The sequence below is a fragment of the Spea bombifrons genome, chromosome 1 (genome assembly GCF_027358695.1).
Source record: "Spea bombifrons isolate aSpeBom1 chromosome 1, aSpeBom1.2.pri, whole genome shotgun sequence".
Taxonomy (NCBI): domain Eukaryota; kingdom Metazoa; phylum Chordata; class Amphibia; order Anura; family Pelobatidae; genus Spea; species Spea bombifrons.
In genome coordinates, this window is record NC_071087.1 from 31,525,993 (window position 1) to 31,551,876 (window position 25,884).

General features: G+C 37.7%; 1 protein-coding gene across 2 annotated transcripts in view; it reads right to left on the reverse strand.

Annotated features, from left to right (window-relative positions):
- The window catches only part of TLL1 (tolloid like 1), a 48,614-nt gene extending 35,287 nt beyond the window's left edge, over nucleotides 1–13,327 (reverse strand). Inside the window, exon 1 of one of the 2 annotated variants that reach the window (XM_053459959.1) lies at nucleotides 12,913–13,327. In XM_053459959.1, coding sequence (XP_053315934.1) covers nucleotides 12,913–13,066 — 154 coding nt within the window. In that variant the 5' untranslated portion in view covers nucleotides 13,067–13,327. The remainder of the gene's footprint in view (nucleotides 1–12,912) is intronic. The other variant, XM_053459968.1, reaches the window with a different exon arrangement.
- Nucleotides 13,328–25,884: the final 12,557 nt, after the last annotated feature.

The following is a 25,884-nucleotide window of genomic DNA, read 5'->3' on the forward strand; positions in this document are numbered from 1 at the left end:
AAGTACACTTTATTACCAGATATATAAGTAAAAGGAAAGCACCGTAATACAAGAACTTTTTATATTCTATAAATCAGAGGCGTTATAGATATGTTATATAAATAAAAACGCATACAAAGGATTGGATATAGTGACCAATAATTAGGTAAACTAGCAACTGGTCATAATAAACCTTTTTAAGAGATAAGGCCGGTTTGTTCTAAAATAACCGACTCGTTACTGGTTGTGATTACAGTAAATAGTCGTTTATTCAGCTTTGAGGTATATTCACTTACTCGTAGAAAACCATGAAGTACATTCCTTATTCCAACAAACATTGTGTGGTTCCCACAAATTCTAAAAAAACAAAAACAAACTTTTTAGTGCCATAAATTTTGTTGCTAAATGTGTATAAAAGGGACTCAACACCTAAGAACACCAACCTTGGGCGATGCATAAATATCATAAATTAATGCTATGGTATGCATTTTATGGAAAACTGCTTGGGTCATTTAATTTCTTGCGCAAGAAAATGAGCACAACTGCCCTTTAACATTAGTGATGCAAGTGCATACCCACAGAGCTAGGAGCTTATCAAATCTGAGTCAAAACCTTTATAGTCTGGCTCAACATGGACAAGTTTGCTTAAGGACTTGTCCCCCCTAACAGTCAAGGCACATTTTTGGGGGTGGGGGACACTATAGCAGATTCAATACATATGCGCTGCCTTCCTCTACAGAGAAGTATCCATCAAATAAGGATACCAGCTAAAAATCTGTCACCATGATTTTTTCTTTTCCCAAACTGAATATTGATGGGCATTATTATGCCATCTGGAAAGCATCCAAAATAAATAAAAAAATAAAATAATAAAGTTTGGTTTTCCCTTTTGCAACCAGTTCTTCTGGCTAGATGAAGTCAGAACACACACACACACACACACACACACACACATTATATATATATATATATATATATATATTACATCAAGTTGTGCTTTAAATCATTATCAGCAGGAAGCGAAAACTCCAACATACATTATAATATAAAAAGCTCTATGAACGCTACCAGCCTATAGTAAATACAAGGTACAGATATGCAAAATTCAAGTTTGCCCCAGACTTCCTATAGACTGGCACACCATTTGAATCATTTCCCCAAGTGAATGCAAATCGCTGTATGCAGACAAACCTTTGTTGCTTCAGCAAGGCATATTATTGTGCAAATGGGCCATAAAAACCACACTGCATACAGGACAGCCCTATAATTTCCAAAACTATTTTGGAATGAATTGCTAGAGAGAAGATCACCTTGAACAGAATATCACCAATTCTTATCACAGCTACCAAAAGAAAAATCTCAAATTACAAGTCGTAAATGCTGAGCTTATGGCCTTGTCCAAATTAGCACACATGGAAGCCAAGCATGGCTACAGCACTGTGCATGATAGATGGCTATCCATTAACGTGTTGAGATCAGTCGCTCCATGGGCAGGCCTATGCATGGACATTATGCATCCTTCACTGTCAAAACAAACAAAAAACAAAACAAAACAAAAAAAAAAGCTTAATGCTGTATGTAGTCAACACCTCTGAGGATAAAAATTTTAACAGGAAGTCTGTACACCTTTGGGGTCTGATCTCAGAACTAGAGCCTATCCATGTGTCAAAACTTTAATACGTATGTACCAGACCATATTGAACACAGTTTACTCTTTATGTAAATAAAAAAAACAAAAAAAAAAAACACCACCACACAGGTGCTTGTGTCTCAACCACGTACGAGCAGAGCTTTACCTAGCATAAGCAGGTTATCATAGAACAGGAGGAGTTCAGAAGTTGAGAATCAGGTATTATAGCTATATATCTGCACAGGACAAAGATAAAAAAATGAGCCGTGTTATAAGTTTAAAGCACAAAATGTAAACTGAAATCACATTCTCAATATTACGAGGGGCTGCGATTAAGCAGCATTTTAAATTCCAAAATCCTGCTTTCCCCTTGTAAGCAGGAATATATTACAAAAGGAAGTCGCATACACCTGCATGTCATTATTCTGGTTACTCTTTGTTAGCACAGAGTGTCAGGTTGGTCTGCAGGTGTCTGCGATGTTAATTTAGCTATTGATACGCAGCCCAATGTCCTCAAGCATTTATAAGAGGATAGCGGTTTGGAACTGAGCCTATACGAGTTGAAGCAACACTTGACAATTCCATTCCAGATTACGTTGCTTCAATTCAGACATTTATTGTACTCCAGTAGACTGGGACCATTCCAAACATATAGGTGTGAACAGAGAAACAATTTACTATGTGACAAGACAAGATCTTGAATGACATCAAAGCATGAAGCTGCAGCTATGCATACAAGGCCTACTGGCTCCAGACCAGAATTCCCAGGTTAAGTATTATAGACAGGAGCTAAAAAACCCTAATCCTCTTACATCTTTATAAATCCTTTTATTAAGAACAATGAGGTTACCGCACTGCTAATTTCCTTAAAGACAACAAGTTAGAATTGGCATGCGTCTCTAAATAAAACAAACTTCATTAAGGGATCCTAAGCGGATTCTTGTTTCCTTAATGGAAACACTAAGTAAACTTGCATTGTTTACTCCTCAAAAAAACTAACATATTTGTTTTTCCCCCCATGCCCACAGAAGCAATCCGGTTCAAGAGCATGGTCAGTCACAAAATAGATCATCTTCCGTGCTCCATCTCAATTTTAGAACTGTTAAAAGGAAGCTGGAAATTTAAGTTTCTTCACAAAATATTCCACACACACACAGATACTTTGTGAATATCCTCAAACGAATGTTCAGTTCAACCACAAGAAAGATAATCCTATCAAAAGAGTTAAAAAGGAGCCCTAAAATCTGGTTGGATTATTGGCTACAAATAATTTCCTTTATATTTATCCAACAATAGCGTTATAAAATGGCAAATGTAATGATATCCTGCACCAAACACAGTGGTTTGATGGATGTATCTTGAAAGGAAAAGGTTTGGAGCATTCTTTGAAAAAAGGACAGGAAAGAAAGTTAAAGCCCTGGAATCTAAAATTAGTACAAGCAGAAAGTCTTAGTTTGAGACTTAAGACGTTTACAAAAAAAAAAAAAAAGAAAAAAATAATAATAATTCTCTTGCTTCCCTCTCCACAAACACTATTTATATGGACTAAAACAAAGCCATGAAGTTAACTGTTTACAAATAAAGCAATAAATGGGTAATAGAAAATACAGACACAGCAGCTACCTGAACTTCCTCATTTTGGAATTTGCACGATTATTCCTCCTCGTTGTGTTATTTCTGCCCCGCTGTTAGGTGGAGGATTGGTTCAGGTAGCTTTTGTGAGGATGGGCAGAAAGATCAGATGATGTAAGCCACGACACATCTCAGCTGCCATAAACGTCAATGGTTATCTACAAGTTACAACCATGGCCAAACTGATAAAAAGCGGCCCTGGCACTTTAGAACCAGGGGCCATTAAAATGAGGTCTATTAAGCCAAACATTGTAGTCATACCCCGCAGGACTCCATCTACCGCTGAAGAGGTAATAAAGGCACTACTGGCCAGAAGCCCACCATCTATAGGCAATAAGGAAAGTGACCCCGCCCAAGAAAAAATAGATGGCTGGGTCACTGTAAAGCAGAGTCTACCACCTCTAGAGCCAGATGCTCATATACAAAGCAGAGCCCCATATGAAGGTTACATATACCCATTTGTACCAACAACAGGATTTCTATGATGTAATCGCTAGAAGATCATGCTAATTGTTGTCTTTCCCATGATCTGCTCTTGCTGTCACTTCACATTTTAATTTACACATCAAAGCTCAAATAGGTTTTTATTGTTCATGGCCATAAAGCAGGGGCTACTATACTCAAATGAAACGCAATACTTTAAAAAAAAAAAAATTCTGTTTCTACCCATCACTTAAGTATATTTGAACACTTGCCTCACAACAATGTGTGCTGAATTGGATTTTTGTAAAAGCAATTGGTATTGCTAAGTTAGTACAGCAGAACTGGTCATTTTTGTTTTGATTGTGAATCTGACAAACTAGATGCCTCATAACCCTTTTTATCCACCCCTGTGCTTGGTAGGCCTTAAGCACACTTTCAGATATCCCTTAGCATTCCACTTCTTTTATCCACCCTACGTTTAAGTTACATCAACATATAATTAAAGTTACCTAAATAATTAACTTTTCCAGGTGTGCATGAAATAGCGGTACAAGTAGTGCAGACTGTTCCTTCTTAGGACACTGATCTGGATTTTGCTCAGAAAAATATTTTGAGTCAATGGCATTTACATTAATTTTAAAAAACTATGATTAAATAAATGCTTAAAGAACAGCGATATCTTCTGATTTTACATAAACACACGCAAGGAGCAACTATTCGTGCCGGCTTTGGGATTGTTGTGCTAACCACACACAATCTAACATTAGTATTAAAATACTTAAAGCACGTACCAGACAAAGAATTTGCAGCCATGCTGCCTTGTTCGTTTCGACATTTCTTGCCACCAATTGGCAGGAAAATACTCTTATTTAAAATCAACAGAAAGATTTTACACATTTGCACTGGATCTGACTGGAGGAGAGTACATCACATGCAGGGATATGCATTCAGCCGAATGCAGCTCCAGCTGGGTAATTTATCTAGGGGATTTTGCAGATTCTCCTTATGCCTTTGCAAAAACGGACCACACATATAGCATATGCACTAAAAAGTTCATACGAGTGTCCCTTTAGTTTCTAAAGCAGGCCATGGCATTTAACATCAGGGTAAACACATTACAAATCAAGCAAGAGAAAACATCCACTTTAAAAATGTTTAACTATATACAGCGCACAAACAGCCCTACGTGATCCATTATTCCTCTCCCCCTTGTTTTCGGTAACTGCTTTGTTACATATTGGCACTTTTGCTCCTTGAAGAACGGGTTGAGGTTGTAACGTAAAGGAAAAGCTTTACATCCAATTACATCTCTCCCACTAATTCCACCTTCGCATAAAGACATCTAAACCAACCACCAAAGATAGACAGCAACTTAAAACAAAGGGAAACTGTAACTTAATAGGGAGGAATAATTTGGCAAATGGAGAAATGGAAGTTAACTAGGATAGGCCTGTGTTTCCTTGATAAAATTACAGGCATAGCGCAATTAGACCCCCACTTCATTATGCAGTTTGCACAGTTGCAGATGTTTTTCATCCCAACGGAAATCTCAAAATAGGGCCACAGGAATTGGCAGGTTTCTCAATAGATTCCCTTCCAAGGACATATTGGGACCCTCATACCGCATGAGCATTTTTAATCTAGAGCCAGCATTCTATAATCAAGCAATGGTTTACTACAAAATGGTTTTTGTAAGTGAGCAACACAATATCTGGTAGACAATCAGTTATAACAGCATACTAGATCAATATCAGCACTAGAAATATTGCAACACTAAGCCAGCAATCTTTCCGTGTCAGTTGATTGTGCGAAGACGTATGCATGCATCCACAAAGCACGTTTTGTCAATATTATTGAAGCAATCCCTTCGGTGTTTAACGCATTAATAGAATTCATTCAGCTGAGGTCTGCAGTACAGCGTTGGTCAATTAAATTTAATTAATGTGGAAAGTCATGCATATAACGTAACTTTCAGGAGTACACAGTCTGCCAGATACCCTTTCTGACTGAAAATATGCTCCATTATAGAAGCTGCCGCAAAAATGTACTCGAGGCTGTAAGCCGGCAAGCAGGGACCACTTTACCCAATGGAACTGTTCATCTTAGTCAGTCCCCCCCCCCATACATTGAATGTACTATAAGGGCTGCATTAGCACTATATAAATATATTAAATGCCTTGCAGACCTTAAAGGCTTTGAAGTAGCACATAGCACCAAACATCCATATAGTTTTACAACGTTCAGTAAAACGTAACAAAAATAAATATTTTAGTCTTCCCAAGCTCTGCAAGGCATTATGAGGAACATGCTTCAGAGCTGCCAAGCCCAACTCGTACATCGCACTAGACATGGAGTAGTACGAGTTTCAATTCTGCATCAGGAAATAATGCATTAGTAACACATTAAGTTCTCAAAGCTCTTCCACATACACACACAGGAAGACACAACACTGCTCCTCAACCCACCTCAGGAGGAACACATAGGTGATCTTCAAAAGGAGCAAGTATGTCCATTACCCCACCACCACCACCACAAGGACAAGGAAATAATATACAGAGATAGACAATGGTGTTTATTGTTAACACCCATATAGCCCCATCATAATTTTGTTGCACTTTACAACGAATTAAGGGATATTTTGTCTGCACTGGCGTGAAAAAGTATTGAAGTAAGAGAATACGTTAATTTTTTTGGGAAAGAGAAAGGGGGCAATACAGGAATAAAAGGCTCATAAACAAAAGTCTTATGACAGAAGGCCATGAGGAAAGTGTAATGCTGGGGGGAGCGCATTGGAAAGTGTAGCAACTAGGATATTTGCCATTTTTACTTTTAGAAATAGTTTATAATATGCAGCGCACAAAACAAAAAACAAAACAATTCAATCTTACGAATTTGCAGTGCTTTTACAATCACTTTAACCCACCAAAAGTGATAATCCTTGCACATTACAAAAATCACAGCTCTTTAACACACTTCCACTTCAAATAATGAGAACATCTTTATATCCTTCAATCAACATGCAGCCAGGCCGCTCTAGTGTTCTTCAGGAGCGTGGTGTCTAAATCACGAAGACTTTTCAAACCTGCAAGAAGACGCAGCTGCAGGCCTACTAATTGGTAGGGGTGCTTAACATTTTAAATGCTACTTATAAATTGCTTTTTAAACCGCTGGTTCACTGTATCCAAGCTTAGCCAAAATAAGGGTTTTCTTAATAAGCACTATTATACGGGATTCTACAGCATTTACTTTCTTTTCAAACCTAGCAGAAGATAAATCAAGTCAATTTCAAAACTGATCAGGTTTCATGCGTGGTCAGAAGCTGAAGAGTGTTGTTGGACACAAAAATGTTACTACTTTTATTTAGGTTGATTCAGGCTTATTCACTTAGAGATGCGTGGTTTTAACCAAAATTTACTTAGAGTAGTGCCCACTAGACACCTCTTCCGCAATCCACATCAACTTCGTATCTTAACGACACAGCGCTGGAACCTGACATTCTGGTGAACAGCTTCTAAAAAGGTGTGCAGCACCTGCTAATGCAACCTGCGGCAGCTGTGCCGACACTCCACAGCCCCCGCTTAGTGTAAACGTCTGGTTGGGCAGATAAAGGATCTCCCTTGTAATGGCCCAATGAGAAGCAGGACACCTGGGAGTAGTGCCTTGGACCTGCTGCCTTAGTCAACCTAGGCCAGGATGCATCATTGTACCAACAAGATAGATTGAGAAGGGCTGAGCTGGCCCTGTAGGATAATTAAACAAGGAGACTTTGAAGAAGTCTCACTGGGTTTGTCCTTCAGAATATATAGTGAGGTTAAGGAGCCGAAAACATCTGACAAATCTCCCATTAGTGAATAACCCCTTTTTAGGTTTGTCGTCCCCCCACCATCATCACTTGACCTCGTCGCATTAAGTACATCTTACAGCCAGCTATTTTGCAGTCTGAATTTCTGTAAAGCAACAGTATATCAAGCACTCAAAAATCAAGCTAAATTCTTTAAACACATGGTTTGTTTTGTTTTTTTACAGAGGCGATGTAGGGAGGGTAGCTAAAGAGACTAGTAGGTTTAAGATTATTAGAAAAACATGTGGGATTGGCATGAGAAGGCCCTACCAATTCAGTTTGAAAGAAAACATTGTATGCACGAGTCTGTTTAATGTATATGTAAGGTGCGTACAGGGTGCATACCAGTTCGCTATATTTAGTTCACCTTATGTAATAGACACTGAAATAGCAAAAGCAATAGAATGAGTCTATCCAGAAACATTTAACATCAGAAAACCGACAGATTGCTGCTTCTCACTGTATTCCTGATGGCACAGTCAAAAATAAATATATTCAGCCACATTTAAGTATTCATTTTTACGTTAAAAGATTCTCTGTACAGACACCTGTGTACCACTGCAGTTCAGACAAGTATGATGCGATACCGAACCCATGATGTAAAAAATCACAAGCAGGCCACTGCATTCCACAGAAGTTCCTGCGTACCACTACATCATAACGTGATAAGATTTGCTCTCTCATCGTTACGCGGGAATGTGTCAAGGTCAGCTTCTTTCGGATATCCTGCTCTGACTGACAGGAAAGGCAAAGCACCCACAAAGGCTACTGTTTTGCTCGCTACCCATACAAAACAAAACATTTAACTAAGCTGCTGCTCGGCTACACCAAGATCCAGTGGGAAATCCGTAAGGGAAACCAGTATTATACTGAAGACGACGCATCACGTGTTATTCTCCTGAAATCCATGGGACTGATTCATCTAGGATGTGTTCATTTCCACCTTCCTGCAGAATCTAGCATAATGAAGCGTGTCAAACCAGAATCTTTCATATCATTAAATATTCAGAAAATAAGCCTTTTAAAAAAAAAAAAAAAAAAAAAAAAAAAAAAAAAAAAAAAAAAAAAAACTTACTGATTTTCAACATTTGTTGCCGACAGACCCATTCTTGGGTAACTATCCAATCAAGAGAGGAGGGAAAAAAAATAGAGGCTTTTATTCTTATTTTGTGGCTAGTGCTCATATTAACTACTTTTATAATTATTTTGCAGAGCAGCCCAAGTTTTCTTATTTAACTTTAATACAAAATGAAAGGAGATATATAAAAATATATATATATATATATATATATATATATATATATATATATATATATATATATAGCTATCCCCTAAACCAGTTTCAGAGGAGAACTTTATTGTGATACCAATAACAAACAAATATATAAACAGCTGGGGCAAGAGAAGTTCAATAGGACTAATTCATCCACTAAATACATTGTAATTGCATAGAAATAATATCTAATTTCTAAATGTAGGAACAAACTTTCACATTAGATTGCAAAAAAATAGCGTAATTATAATATTTATTGGCTTCTTGCATGAAAGGTTGTTGGAGCTGGCTGGGTTGGAGTATACCATGCCGCGCACTAAGAAGCAGTAAATGTATTTAGTCTGAGTGCATCATCTTGTACATTGATGTAGTAGAATATTGAGAACTATGGGATTTCCATTTATATAGATTATGCCCCATACTTGACAGTCCGTTGGCATATTATCTCAGCTAGCAGTCTATATGCGGTTAAATACCCAACTGCCTGAGGCTCACTCGCTTTAAGCACATCATGGGAAGCAACTTGAATTTTGTGGATGATGTCTGTTCAATGCAAACACATACTCCAGTCTTTACACGAATATGACAGTTTAGCATCTGTGTAACATTTGGCTAATCATCATAATCATTTGAGCCAGGTGCCAGAATTCACTGATATACAAAATGACTGCTGCCAGAAAGGATCTCTGTACTTCATGTTCTCCAATTATACATGCAACTAAAACATGTTGTTACCAGAGGGATTTAACAAAGATAAAAAGGTTTGCAGATTTCTTTTTTTGTTCTATATAAAAGAAATATATAATGTGTAATATATTATACTAGTGTAATAGTTGATGCCAAGATAAAAATTTGCATTATACTTCCCTTTCTTAAAATCTAAATCGTACGAGAAATATCTTCATGATACTATTCATTTTGCATGCTGGCAGAGACAAGAATTTCACCGTTACCCAATGAAGTTCCACACGTAGGTGCCACTTCACAGTTCTTGTTACATTTTCCTCCTCAGATTATGAATGTTCAGGGGGACTAGAGCCTTAACTGCTTTAAGGATAACTACGATTGACAGCTTGTATGTACGAGTTTCTCAATTTAGTAGTGGGGAATAAAAATAAACCACACATCCCACACTGCACGACTAATAGTCAAAGCTCTTGGTCCTAGTGGCTTCTATAGACAGGCAGACCTTCCAACATCACTGCTGCCAATGTATATCTCCAGTAGCTCTACAGAGAAGCCAAAAATATCCGCATCACATCAAAGACTACAGTGGGTTCTTTATAATGCAGGTTATAAACAGCTTCCCCTGTTGAGCAGCTACCATTGTATTGATTACATTTTTTTTGTCTGTTTAAATACACATTTTATGCAGTAAGACATGCTATTTGGGTGGTTTTAAAGAGCTTGCAAAATGGTTTAGTTTCCATGCCACAGCTACTCCTTTCTAAATTTATTTAGGTACCTGGCTGTAAAATAAGCCACAACATATTTAATCCTTAACAAAATATAAAAAGAAACTATGTGTAGGGATCCAGCCACACAGACAGCAATAGAAAATATAGAGCGGAGAAAAATAAATGTAAAAAGGAAAAGAAAAAAAAAATGAGTTGTATAAAACTAGAACTAAGTGTACATCAGAGGCTAAGAACATTGGAAAGAATATGTTAACACTACTAAAGAGAAACTGTACCACAGAGATTTAACTTAAAACCTAAGTAATTCACGACTCCAGAACAAAAGTGGATGAAAATTTTAAAAAGTGTCAAACATTAAAAAAGTAAGCATGGAAATGCAGACCTTATGATGCATAAACATGGCGATAAGGACACCTAAGTGCACCCAGCAGCAATTGCAACCATAAAACCAGATGACCCGATTCCTTTTGTTCCTCAAAAGCTATAACCAAAAAAATCTCTAGTACCAGACACTTAACAAAAGCAGGTCATTGTTTTAGTCCAACAGTGTCTGTTAATCCCTTGGAATGTTAATATCAGTATCAGGAATAAGGCAATGTAGTATCATCAGTGGTGTCTTTCACTCTAAACTGCATCACTTGCTCAATGATGTGATGACAAACCCACAAGAGGTCAATTTTGAGATGTCATTTATCTGCAATAAAAATTGTACATGTGGGGTGAGGGGAATGTTCAGTGACACTTTTCCCCCCCAACTTCTTTTTAAATAGGGAGAGCCCAACACAGCATTTGGTGCATTCTTCCAGTCTTAAAAATTAAGATCCATCACACTCAGAACAAGAAACACAACTATGGCAATCTTACATACTGCTTTCTTATGACACCAGATATGAACCCAGGCTTGTACTTAGATGTGCTAAATATCACAGACACAAGCATTCATTTGTTAACCCTTTTTTCTCTCATTGATACGCATAAGACTGCTTTCAAGAGTATTGGGCCCCCCCCCCCATTTGACATAGGGGGAAATGCATAACCCCCAAGCAGTCTGAAGCAATTTATCCAACAGACTCCCACAATGCAATATGGAACCACTCCCATCCTAGATGTTACACAGTGCTTGGTCCATAATCAGATGGCGAAAGAATTTACAATGCTATTAATCCACTAGATACTATCAAGATAATTCACCACAGAGATCCTCCCATACACTTTGTGTTTATTTCAGGCATATAAACACATGTAGAAGCAAAGTGCTCTTTCATACTCTTGAAGGGGGTCACAGTTTGCCCTACAGCACTACATGTGTTTGCATATCTCTGTCTATAGAATTTTACCTGGGGGCTAACACCTCTTACTTTTGGGAAAGGGATTTAACATAAGTAAAAGTCCTATGTAATAAGGGGTAGCAGGATGTGATTTTTAATGGTTTTGAAACCACATAGTATTTTAAGGGCTTTTAATACTGGGTGTTGCAACCTACAGGTATCCTAATCATCTACAACATTGCTAAATGAAAACCAGCCACACATCTTGTACCCATTTCCAAGAGGATGTCAAGACTGTAAAGCAGCTTTATGCTTATTTTGCATAAACAGTAAAAATATTTAGCCCACAAAAAGGAAATTACAGGTTTTAGGGATGGTGCTTACATAGTGTTGCTCCCCTCTTTGGTAGTATAATGGTAAATGTGAGATTTCCATTGGAGGAAGCAGCAGAAACATGTGTTTAAACCTAAGTTATTGAGAGTTAGTGTTCTACACATGGTAAAATCAGTGCATGGAGGATTATGATAGCCTCTCTCTAAACAGGATAAGCCACCCCCTCCCTCAGCTCAGTTCTTGCTGGGTTAGGAAGGCCAGTGGCACGTGTAGGGACTGATGAAGGATAAAGCTCTATGGAGCAGCCAGTGACACAGCCAGACACACAGGAGACAGCAGCTCCTCTAACTATGTGTGATGGTAATAAAGCATACAAAAAGGAAGCAGACAGCACCTCCTCCTCCTGTTTAAAAGTTACACCCAGCTCTCTCCTTCCTCCACCTTCTCTTCTTACACGTGAAACACCAAGCTTGGATGTGACATGTCCACAAACAAAGGGGGACCCCTCTAATGCTCCTTCAGTCAATGAGTCAGACCCAAGCATAATAAACAAGGCTGAACAATGCTACAACGTATTCTTCTGCCAAGACCAGATCTAAAGGAAGCAAATGACACGAGGTGGCCGAAACGTTTAAGGACTAAATGCTTTCCCAGCAAAAAAAAAGTTGTTTTTTTTTTTGTTTTTGTTTTTTTAATAAAATTCATACCAAATCGTTTCCTCTGAACAGTAATCTATTGCAGACATATCGTATTGGCTTGCATCTCAGACATCAGGGTTAAGATATTTTGCTTTGTGAGTTCCATATTTTAAGATTGACCCGGCTTTAAGAAGCCAACATTGTTGTTATAGCATCTGATCAATTAAATACAATAGCCTGGTTTTCCTGTAGAAGACTAATACCAATGTATTCCACTGCAGAAAGATGAAGCCACTTCTAAACACCGGTCATGGGAAGGTTTAGAAAGAAGAAGTGAATATTATGGTAGTTCTAAATCTGTTGTGAGAGAAGGACACTTAAATGGAAATAAGCCTTCTTTAAATTGATACAAAGTATCCCAAATACCGACGGGTACAAAAAGAAATAGTAGATAAAGGAAATAATTAAGTGACTTACCAGCTTTGCAGGGATCTTTGTAATCAATGACCTCTGGCTTTTCATCTTCATTGTCATAATCAAGATAATGATAATTTAGGCCATTACATAAAAGTAACTTTTCACAAAAAGTCCAGCCAGCCAGGAAGAAGATGACCCACGAAGGCATTTTCATTGCACTTTTGCAGAAAAATTTAGAGCTGCGGGTCTTTAACAGGCCTATTTATAAATGCAGGAATCACCCACAGCAGGGGGCGGTGGGTGTTGATTTAAGAGATTATTCACTGTCTCATCAGGTCCAAACAGTGAACACGTGCAGGAAAAAAAAATGTACAGAAATAAAAGTAAAAAAAAAAAAATAGAAGCGTTTATCTGCAATAAAAGTTTGCTTTTTTTCCAGCTCCAGTTATATCAGTCACAGCTTCAGGTCAGATGGGTTTTATATGATTTGATTGACGCTGGTCAGGCTTTATAACACTTCCAATAAGACATAAGAGGGGGGGGGGGTCGCCCTATAGCTGCCTCCTGCAGACAGGGCTCTGGAGCTGCAGATCCTTCATCCACTCTCTTTCACTACAAAGTCCTGCTGTCAGTAAGACATAGTCTGCAGAACAGCATATCTAGAACCTAGGAATGGACCAAAAAAGACAATAAGAAACTCTTTCAAAATAACCTTGTATAGAGAGAAAAAAGTAGACAGTAAAATAGATAAAACCCAGCACCCATTCTACCTCCCGTATCTTTTTTATCTTATGAAGTTGTAGATAAAAAAAAAAAAACATTACAAACAAACGTTACAAGCACAAAGCAATAATCAACAATCTGGCTACTACTCCATACAATCAGGGTCAAGCTGCTTGTGATCTAGTCCCCAGATAGAAAGTCTGTAAGGTTCAATACACACCTAACTGGGATCTCCAGGGGTTTTAGAGGATCTTCAGCAAGAGAAGGAACAGCAAGATAGGACTCAAGTGTCTGTGATTCCTTCTGCACTCAGCCTCTGTGCAATGTTAGCAGAGGGTGGAAAGGCTTGTATGGTACTCACAGTTTACAGAAGACACATAAAAGATCCATTGAGTGATCAGCAAGCCTCGGCCAAGCCATTTTTGTGTTTATATTTTAAAAAAATACAAAATAAAAAGTATCCAAACTATAGACAGTCTAAAGCAATAGTGAAAAAAATAGTAAAGCTATGTATATACATTAAAAAAAATAAATTAAACAAATCTGTATACGCTCTGAGACACTCCTGTCCAGGGCAGGAGAACGAAGCCTTCTTTACGCTGAGATGTATTTCTTGGTTTAAAAAATGGAAAAAAAAAATCCCAGCGCTCTACCTTAATGTAGCAAATTGCACAGCATTAGGAGAGGGCGATCACAAAGTCTTCTGCAAAAGCCAGAAGCCTCCACAAAGTAGCAGATCAGGTTAGGATAAAAGGAGGGATGCATATGAAATAGTTGTGTTGTTAATCCAAGTGTAGTAATTACATTTGAAAGTCGTAGCTAAGTAAGGTGAGATTTAGAAGGGCTCAGTCTCAAGCCCGGCCCCGTCTCCTCCCCGATCTTATAGGAGGGGAGGTCTCAGAGAGACGTCTCTATAATCCCGTTAGGGTGTCACATTTGACACCAATGTTTTCAAAGCTACTGCTGGTCATTGTGAGTCTTTATCGCAATTACCTTTGCTTTAGTTACATAGGGAGGGGGATGCATGTTTTATAGGATGGGCAGAATAACACCTTGTGTGCCCTTAGATTCGTACAATAAGAAAACTCAGAAAAAAAATATATATATATATCTGTCTCTATATATATATATATCTGTCTCTATATATATATCTTATAATGGCTACAAGTCCTCTAAAACCCCCTGTCTCCTAACATGCTCAATTGATCACCAGTATCAGTTATTTAACCATTTATTTAACCATTGCATGAGGTTACACGACACCAAAAGGGTTAATGGCAAGCATCATCCTGGTATTTAAGAAACCAAGATGATAACGCTGCTCCGATGACAAGAAAAGAATGCTCCCCATTAAAGATGATCCTCGGGGCTTTAATTATTCAGCAAGTATAAAAATAAACACTGTTTTATCTTTGTCTTATTTAAGCACCACGGTCTACCAAGACGAGTAGATAAGGGAAGGACAAATGAGGATGTAATGCACCTTTAATCTAAAAATAAATTGGAAAGAGAGAGAGAGAAAAAAGTAGCGTGAATGATTTAACCTTTTGTATTGCAGTTGTGTCTCTTATCCGGCGCTGCTGGGGTTAAGTGCTAGAAGGGGCATGTAAAGGGTTAATGGTGCATTTGTACAAACAAGGGGCACACCCACCACAGCACTCAAAGGGTTTAGTGATTGGTGCAGAACGAGCTGATTACCCAAAGCTGGGTCAATAACCGATTTTAATCACAGCTGAGATAAGACAGATCACTAATCACCTTCATATGCAGCAGGTTCAGTATGCGGGTCAATACAATAGGCTATTGACCATTCCGAAATAATCATTGATTGCATTTACCAAAGCAGGGTGCTAATCCTGGCATCATTAGCATCAGCATTTTCCCCAATTACATTCCCGGTGTCCGATGCATCGCATATTACTGTAATCACTAGCAGAATGCCTGCCATGAATGCATCACATAGCCTGAATACCATAGGTTGCATACAAAGTGTTAATATTATAAAAGCAAAGGAACCTACACAATACACACTCATTTCTTTAACTTTCAATCTCCCATCAAAATGACTTCTGCATTCAATCTCTGAAATGATTGCTAAAAGTGCATTTTTGTAGTTTTTTGATAGTATGGTCTTTATGAACACAAAAAAAGAGAAAAACTTGGGAAGTGATCTTAGTCACCATAGCAACTACTGGAATGTTCCTGCTAATTAGACAATCCATTTAGTTGTTATGGTAGTAAGACCACTTTACAGAATTTTGCACCAAAATATTTATCCCATGTGGAGCTGCACATCTCTGGGAGAGTTGTGGTCTCAGCCCCTTCACTTCATTATACATTAGGAAGGGCCAGCACTGTTAGGTCTCTCAAGTAACAAGGGCTAAAATGGCTCTGTACAAGGCATAATTCAATGGGTGAGGAGGTTAAAGAAATCTCACTGATTTGATAACATTATACAAGCATTTGTTACAGCGGGCGCTCAACTCTCCCTTTTATGAATAAACCCCTCTGATTCTCAAGAGACTAGCAGCTCCTACTACTAAAACCCTTTTTTTTCTAGCAATGAGTACTGTCTTACAGCATAGATCCATTACATCCTCCACCAAATTACCCTTTGTTTGCACATGGGTAGGGTTAATAATCAGTTTTGTAAACAATTAAGGGTACCTACCCACTAGATAGCAAATGTCTACAAAGCCTTTTAATAATCCCTTCAGACCTCCCAATCCTATCTCAGTGATTAGATGTGTAGAGCAAGTAAATGCATTGTTCTAGACTAAGTGGATTGTTTGTAGATGAGATATTTGATATCAATATATATATATATATATATATATATATATATATATATATATATATATATATATATATATATATATACACACACCGATATACATGTTATACTGGGGGGAAAACCCACTATATGGATTCTTTTTTTCAATACTACAGCTCTTGGCAGCAAAATGAGGTAAGATTCGGTTGTAGGGACAGCTATTGATCAACAATTTTGATCAATGATGCCAAGCTACAAATGATTAAACCGCCTGAAGGCACAAAATTGTTGGTTTTGGATCTGCTGTTCAAACGCTAAACAAGGTTCTGTTGAGGAATCCTCAAGATGACAATTTGGGGATTTTGTCTGTGAAAGAAGAGAGAGAGAGAGAATTTTTGTAGTAATTTATACAGTGTTTGCGAAGGTACAATTTAATTGCAATACTTACACTTTGGTTAGTGTTACACAGAATGTATTCAAGTAGAAGATTGCAGGTGAGCTGAAAATATAATCTCATAAATTTATATTCATTGGAAGAATGGTGGTTTTAACTCCTTTAATATATAATATTAAGGGTCAACACCAATGCTCCTACTGCAGGAAGAGATCAGGTAAGCCATTATATATTAACCAAGTATAGTTAAATAGGTGAGCTTTCATTTAATTCTCTTCATCTGTTGAATTATACCTGGCTTTTTTAGCCCTTCTTGCTGGAGAAACATGATAGTATTGGCCCTTCGTAATAAAGAGTACAGTGAGGAAGTTGAAAGAGCAGCCATTCTTTCAATGAATAAAACCCTATGTGTTGGAGTAGGGGTTTTCAGGAGAGCTACGGTTTAATATCCCTAAAATCACTTTATATTATGAAAAGCTTTGCCCAATGAGCTTCTGCCGCAATAACAACTTTCTTGACAGTTGCTTCATTGATTTAACCCATGAGCAGGACCAGCTCAGACCTTTTATTCAGATAGGTTTGACAGAGATGATCATTTATAGCGTACAGTGAATGCAGTGAGTGGAAACCTCAACTCTTCTGCAACTCAAACTTTTGTGAATAAACCTCGTAAGTAAAGGCTAAACGGGCTTGTTTTCTAAGGATTAAATATGGTTAAACCAGTGAGATGACCTTGAAGAATCATTGCTTTATGGAGGCCCATCTCAACCCCTTACAAAAGGAGAAGCTCTTTGTAGTTGCTTCTTCATGATGCATTGTAAGGTTGGTGAGTTGAAACTTCAGCTCACCTGCAGAGTCGCGGTTTAATGGAAACACCTTAAATTTATCTGGTTAATTACCTTTAGACAAAATCCTGAATCCCCAGTATGACATTAAATTTAACAAGGTATTTGAAAGCTCATGATCTACAGATATATTGACTTATTTTATATAAGGGTATGAAATTTACTATAAAGACTACCAGAGAAATGTGAACGCTCTAGTAGGATTATGGACAAGCCGAGGACAAAGTGTAATGATCGATCTAGGTAGTAATCAATTTTAATTGTTCTGCATGAATAATTGTTTATTACATACAAATCTATCTATACAGATCTTTATCGCTTAATGAAGGTGAAAAAGGATTTTGACTTCTTGCGAGAACCTTTAAGCCAAATATTTTCCAATAGGAACACACGTAGATCCATCAGTGGCTCATTTGTTTGTCAAATGCACCTTGGAGGAAGTCCAAAGCTCTGCAGTGGTTATCAAGAACATGTTAAAGAGAACAGCTACCGTCTTTTTTTGTTTTATTGAATTAATCTTGAGAACATTTTCATACTGTAATAATTTAGGTAAAATTAAAGTTTATAGGTTTGTTGTGGCTTATAATTCGCTATTATTCCTTAACTCTTCTGTCTTCCTCTCGTATTCTGGCGGCGGCAGTTGGAGTGACTCTGTCACAGACTGAATAATAAACTGACCAGAAGGTGTAAACAGATCAGTAAGGTGACCAGTCCATTTACGTCAATTGATCATGCTTCGTGTTGCTGTTTATATACTTTGGATGGCTCTTTTTATACCTGACATTTTCTTTAGTACAAAATATTAAGTTCTCAGTAGTTTGTGAACTTTTAAGTGCATCTGATATGTACCATGACCTAGTGCGGTGTCCCAACAATTCCAATTATTTTGTTAAGTTCTACAAGCATTTATTATGTGTCCTAAATAAAGGATTAAATTGAAGTGATTTTTAAAATATTCTGGCAAATTTAATGGAAGTGAATCAGAAATGGTATAAATATATATATATATATATATATATATATATATATATTGTTGTTCATGAAATGTTCTTTTCGTTCCCATCTGAAGCATATTGACCCATTGCTGAGGTCAAGCCAATATATTATATTTTGTTGGTGAGTGTTCAGGTTAAAATCTGTAATTGAAAACTATTTAGGATACCCATTTTATTAGGCCTACATTCTTGTTCTATTGTGTTGTTCTTGGAACATGGTAAATACTTAGTCGTGTCATAGGTCCAGGTGGCTGCAGGGCGAAAGAGCAGGGTCATGGCACGCAGGATCCTGGGTATTCCTACACATGCAGGTACTTGCCTGGATGTCTGGTTTCATGTTTCTGTGCAAGATCGATCGTGGTTGGTGTATGTGATATGAGTACAGCAAGGTTATTGTAATAAATCTTCCTTTCAAGGGCAATATATCAAAAAGGCAGCATGTTTGCATATATTAAATAATGTAATAAGTTATTAATTGTGTTCAATGCATGCGGAATCGATATGGCTTCCGCTGTTGCCTTTTATTTCAGGAAAGGTTTCACGATAATTTAAATTAATGTTACAGACGTGAAACAAACAGTTTAATTTAAATATAATAAATGAAACTATAATAAAGGAAGCTGCCATTTGACATATTCTAGCATGCCAGAGGCAGGTCTTTAGAAACAAGCCAATAAAACACATTCCTATAATATAAAACAATAATGTGCACAACAGGGCAGTGATTATGATGATGTGGTCAATAACAGCCATAGCCTTCCATAAGGTGACCATATTTTGGGGGATTGAGGGATGAAGAAGGTGTCAGTCAAGGAAACAATGATCTCTACCCATAGATACAGTGGCTCCCAAGCTGCAGTCCACGAGTCCATGAGTAGGCCTTATTAATGTTCAAGGCATGATGGAGGTCATAGAAAAGCCTTGAGTGGAAGGGGTAATAACCATATGCTACGAGGAAAGTGTGCCACTCGCTGATGGTGTGTGTATGTATGCGTACTCCTGCCCTCTAAATATTAAGTTCTCATTCTATGCATATGCGAGATACTCATCTGGCTGTGCTTTATTTGCATGCTTCACATTATTGACATAGTGATAAATCCTTTATCTGATTGGGTAGGTATTTTTACAAGGAACTAAACTAAGCAGCCGTAATTGTTACCATTGTTCCGCTAAATTGCAAATCCAACGTGGATCGGTTCATAAGATTATATAACCGTAAGATTAGGAGATGGATAGAAGAGAACTAAATGTTCTATGTGTTAATAGGAAGAAGACAAAGAAAAAAAAAAAACAAATAACGGCAATTGTGACTTGAAAATGTATTATCACCTCCAAAATGACATTATCAAAATAAATTAGTGATATTTTGTTGCTAATTGATGTAAGAATGTATCTTAATTTGGTGTAAAGCTTTATCATGTGAAATAATGAGTTTGGTAATATGAAAAGCATGCATGACTGGTTAGCATAAACCACTAGAGGCAGAGGTTTATTCATTAAAGTGGGAGTTTGCGGGTTGGTTGCAGATTATTTCAATCTAAATTATGAAGCGCTAACCCTGATAAATTTCTCTCGCAAGAAGGGTTATTCTGGCCTTGCGCAATGCATAGTTCAAGTATTGAGGTGGCTTTCGGGAAATCTTGCTAACGTTAACAATGGTTTTCTTGCAGAAATTAATTTTCTTTTTGTCTGTCATAATGCTAAGGTCTACAAGTTGACGCCGCAACTTCCCCTCAAAATTAAGTTTTAGTGAATAAACCCCAGAGCTAAAAGACATAATAAATGGACACAGGCGCCCTAGCATGTAATGTCCCATACAGCCAAATAAATGAAGAATACATATTAAATTTACTTAGTACGTTTCTTATGTATTCTATACTTCGTGATCTTACAGTTTGCATGGGGAAAATATTAATGTCATGGTTACAGGCAGCTATCGTATGTATTAAAGTGAATATAATGGGTGGAGGGTATCTTTAAATGTACATGCTTCTGACTATTATGTGTGACAGTACTTACACCCCGGTGCTTTTATTTCAGCAATGGACAGTGCTCATAAAAGGGAACTCACCAAAGATTAACTTTCACAATGGAGCTGCCACCTGCCCCCTGGTGGACGATCTTTGGAAAAGAATATAGGGTAGGAGCAGATATTGTTGATGAATAGTTGATGAACTTAATATGATTTTGTGCCAAAATCTATTCTTGTGAAGCCCTATAGTCCTTTCTGCTTAAATTATAATATAAGCCTGTGACTGGCAGTTTTTATAATAAAAATGTAGATATTTTAACAAGATTCCCTTTATTAGCAATATAAAGCAAAATATTTTTTTCCTATATTTAGAATTTCTACACTTCATCAAATGTTACCTTCAGAGGTATATTATCTGCCTGTCGCTATGGTGTATATGGAGACTCAAGCAGGTAATAACATTATGCATGCTTTTTCCAATGGGACATAATTGGATAATTATAACAGCAAATGTTATGTTTTTTTGGCTGTTGTAAAGTTATTTACAAAATAAGTAACTGGCTTAGATTGAAGGTTCCATTTGGTTACTTTCATGTGCCAAACACCGATTACACTATCCAATTTTAGCACAGTATAGAAATACAGTTTTAGCAGCTAAAACAACTAACAGAGGTGAGGTATGGTCTTTGACCTCAGCCTGGGAGTTTTGCTTGGACCAAATCACTTAGTTATGCTGACAATGTAGCACAGAAGTAAAGTAAAGTTGGACCTGTCAATATATCAATAACAGTTTTCTGAAATTAGATGCCCTAAGTGTTTAAACCCTTTAAGGCTTAGCCCACTAGTGTTTCTGAAAGGCTAAATCAACATGTCTTTTGTGTTTGTATTGGTATCATCTGTCACAAACTTTTCAATTTACCCCATCTTCGCCTAACCAAGTTGGGAGACTAGCTCCTTCTCTTGTCAGGTAGGGCAGGAAAAAACCCTATAAAAAAAGTCCTTCTGAATAACCCTCAGGGTTTGTTCCTGCTGTTTGCCAGGTAGGAGTTCCACTTGGTCATTTCCTCTATTTGTTTATTCAATATAGACCTGCGGGGGACCCTGGATCCCAGTCCATTTCATGCAATTGGTTTGGTTTGCTCTACCACTTTTGAACCCAGGGCTTCTCCTACGAAATCTGTTCCTCAGGATAAGAGGGCAAGGGAGTCATATTTTTTTCCTGGCTGCCAAAATAGGAAAACTAATTACTACGATCAAAGCACACTGGCAAGTAAACAGACTTTGCCCTTTGGTGAAGATGTCTCACTTTTTTGCCCTTTTCAGGCTAATGAGAAATAGAAGAGATTTCCCTTCTTGGGCATTTTTATTTTCCAATGCATTGTACTTTGTGGAACTTGAAACATACATTCTTTAATTAAATATTTGTCTCATTTAAGTCCTCTCTACTAAAATCAAGAAATTATTATCGTGTACAATTCTTGCACATGTTTATTTTCTGTATGGACAGAATCCATTTAAGCATGTAACCAATTTCAGTGGGGACTGCTCGATCATACCTTTTTTATCAAGCTGGAGTTGGCACTGGAGAAAAAGGCAGTTCAGAATAATTTATATGCGGTTTCTTTAATTCTTAAACAGAAATCTACGCATTTTCTGTTTTGAAGCCTTCGTATACTGCCCATCGATATAAGTGTAAGCCAGGCAGTTCCGATTTTCCTGCTGTCTGGAGTATCTGCACTACTGTCCTGCTTTTGCAGGCAGTAGAGATCACGGGCCAGTTGCGGAGATCCCCTGACCTTCCCTCAAAGCTCCAAAATTAACAGCACAGCATTCATTTCTGCCCCTCTTTGGTACCTTGCCAATTCATTTCTGCCTCTCCCTGGCACCAAGCCAACCGTAGTTCCACTTCAAGGCCTGCGTCTTCAGACAGTAATTGCAACTGTTTTGCCTTTTTTCTGTCTTCTAAATCCTCCAACCTAAAATAGTTGATCCGGGGCTTATGAGATCAGTGTCAATATATAATTCCAATTAATCATTTGTCGCTGTCTCAAATACTTCAGAGCAAAAATGTTTCACTATTTATACCAAAGAAGTATTGTCACTAAATTAGTCCAAATGTATTGCCCAATATATATATATATATATATATATATATATATTATCCCCAGTACCCCCACATTATAGGTCACATTAAAGGTGGAAAAAGTTCTGTCATGATTTATCTTTGTCTCATTCTTTAAAATCACAAGAACCTGGCATTTTAACAGGGGTGTGTAGACTTTTTATATCCACTGTATGTATGTGTGTATATATATATATATACACACAGTATACATACAAAAATACCCACACACACTACTTACCGCATCCTTCATTTCCCTCTTGTGTGCTCCATGTGGTCTGTAGCTCCCTCACTGAGTGACAAATCAATAGGGTCCAATGCCGTGCGTCAATCATCTTTCCTCATTGACTTCACGATGCAAATTGATGTAATTTCTAGGCTCGTGGAGTCAATGAGGGAGGTTGATTACTGAAGGTGGGAGGTATGGACCAGTCATAACGCTGTTTCCCTGGTGCAATTAGTGCAGGGCCCCCCTGGAGCAATAGCTTTGTGTGCTCCGTCATTAATCCAGCTCTGCTACTTTCCATTAATTTTGGACAAGATTCCATTTTATCATCTTAAAAATGTCTTTTGTGAAGTCTACTTTTTCCCTTGCTTCACAGCCCTGCCCTTTTATTCCCCCATACTTCATGGGCTTGTGTGCCCAGTCACAGGCTGTGTGTGAGAGAGGACTACTGCCTCCAGGCAACACGGAGGTGTCTTAAAGTACAATAGCTGATGCCAGCTAGGCCAGCCTAAAGGAGTTCAAGTGCCTATTTTAGTCTACCTCTGTTTTGTTTGCTATGTGTTATGTTTTGTTGTGCACCACATTATGGTTTTGCCAACTGTCTTGATATGAATGGGACAATCTTGACCAGAACGTATGTGTCACTTGCCAACAGTCCTGCCCAATGTCACAGCAGATTGGCACCTGCTCTTTTATACATTTTTTGACGCATGATTTTCACATGCCAGGCCTTAGATTAGGTGGGACATAATGTGATCCCAATGATTAATGCAAACAGGGTGTGACATCCTGAAGAAATGTAGAAGAATCATCAATACACTATTTTTGTTATATTAATTATATTAAATTGTGTTGACGAGGAAAAATAGTAGGGTAAAAGAAAAGAAGGGCCCTTGTATATTGTATATGTGATCTAGGACCCCAAGCTCCTTGATCAGGCTTGTCTCCTGCATCAACCTTCTGAATATATAAAGAAAGCTATTGTATGAAATTTAAAAATACACATGCAATATAGTTGGCATGAAACAAGATCCAATAAAAATGAATAATCTTTGTATTGTATTAGTAGTAGTAGTCATTGCCACATCAGTTATGTTCTGTCTCTAAAAGTACGATCAACGTCTCATTTTATCTCCATCATCCTGCCACTTCTCTCCCCATTTAATTTATTCAGTGCGAAACCACATAGACATTTTGTTCAGCTGAACAAATTCATTTCATAGAGTGCCTATATCTGTCTGAGTGAAATGTGCCGTTCTAATTTATATCCAATTTAACATTTGCTGCCAATCTCTTCTACTAAAAAGAATTTAATGTCAAGAGTTCATTTACTTAGAAGTTCATGCAACTCTCGCACTTTGAGTTATTACTAATTAGACTCTACAATCAACCACCAATAACAAACCTTATTTGCTAACATTAAAGACACAAACAGATTTTTTATTGAGTGCCATGGATATTTATAATACATTACATCTCATTACAAGACAAGAGTGCTGAAATCAGCAGGGGAGGTTGTACATCTCTCATCTAAAATACTTTTTAGTATTTTTTAGTATTTCATTTTCCAATAGCACCGTGTAGACAGTTGATAGGAAGTATGCAGATTATTATATAAAAGTGATGACAATTATGTGATTAACATATGTGCCAGTTATTGAAATGGTGTGGCCAAAAAACAATCTTTTTCCCCTTTCATCTCTCCGTCTTGTGTGTTGTTGTTTTTTGCTCTTTTGTTTCTCTCTCACCAGATCTCTCTCTCCTTGTCTTTTCTGTTTTCACTTTCTCTCCCTCCCGTTTCCCCTGTTTCCTCTCTCCCCAATTTAATCACTTGGCACCTGCCCCAGATTTTATTGGATGTCGTCTAGCAGTCAATCAACTTTTGCATTATTATGTTGGAGTCATAATTCTCACTGCCAGATGCCACCACTCTAAAGAATAGACACAGCTGACTCAAAACACCTTAGCAGATGCAGAGAATATGTAAAAATGTACATTCCTCTTTGCAATTGTTCTTTGTCATGACGTTACCGAGCATTGCTGGATATTCTTCTTCCAGATGGTGCTGTAGGGTATTTTCCAATGCCTTGATGTGTTTTTCAAGCCTCCAAGATCACACGTGGATCAGCTCTCAGTCTTGTCATCCATAACAGCATTGCCGAGGGTCTCTCCGTGTGCGTCTTGGTGGTGCGACAACCTAGCAATGTACAGTGTTTTTCTTCTTTTACCTCTACTTAATGATGCTTTTGTCCTTTATTTATGTTGTTGGTATTTAACCTTGACTTTCTTTCAGATATTGCTCATGCTCTGTTTTTCCTGACCCTTTGGCCCCCTTAATGACTTCTGTTTGGAATTGTTTTATTCAGTTGTCTGAAAGAGAAGCAGCTAAGTCTTGGTGGTCTCTTTACCTGAAGGCTCAACCGAAGGGAAACTATTACAGTTAGAAAACCTTCTCTCACCCTTAAATATACACTACTCCTCAGGTAGCTTTTCAGTTTTTTTCCCTGTCCTCCATCTCTCCTCCTAACACTTTCTGTTTCTGTAGTGCTACATTCGGGTTTCTTTGTGTGTCTAGCTTGATTGCTCATATTTTTTTTACCCTCTTCCTGTATTGTGGCTGCCAGCATTGAATGGGATATATACTGTATGTAGTGGTTGCAGGGTAATGGCTTATCTGTCATTTTAATCTGGTCTGGTGAACTCTTTTTCTGGTGACCATTACATTGTCAAGATGTACGCGCACATTTCTTTTTCATTATTGAAAAACCAGGACACTGACCCAGGACGCAGTATTGCCTTTCTTATGCCCCAAACAAACTTTTATTTGGTGTTTATTTTGATATTTGTGAGCATTGCAGGATAGATCAACAGTCCAAAAGCTAGTCTGCAGGGCCACACTTTACCTGTGCTTGTCAGCAATATAAAAAACCTACACATTATTATACATGGTGATGCGGTCACCCTACAGTACCTGTCCTGTGA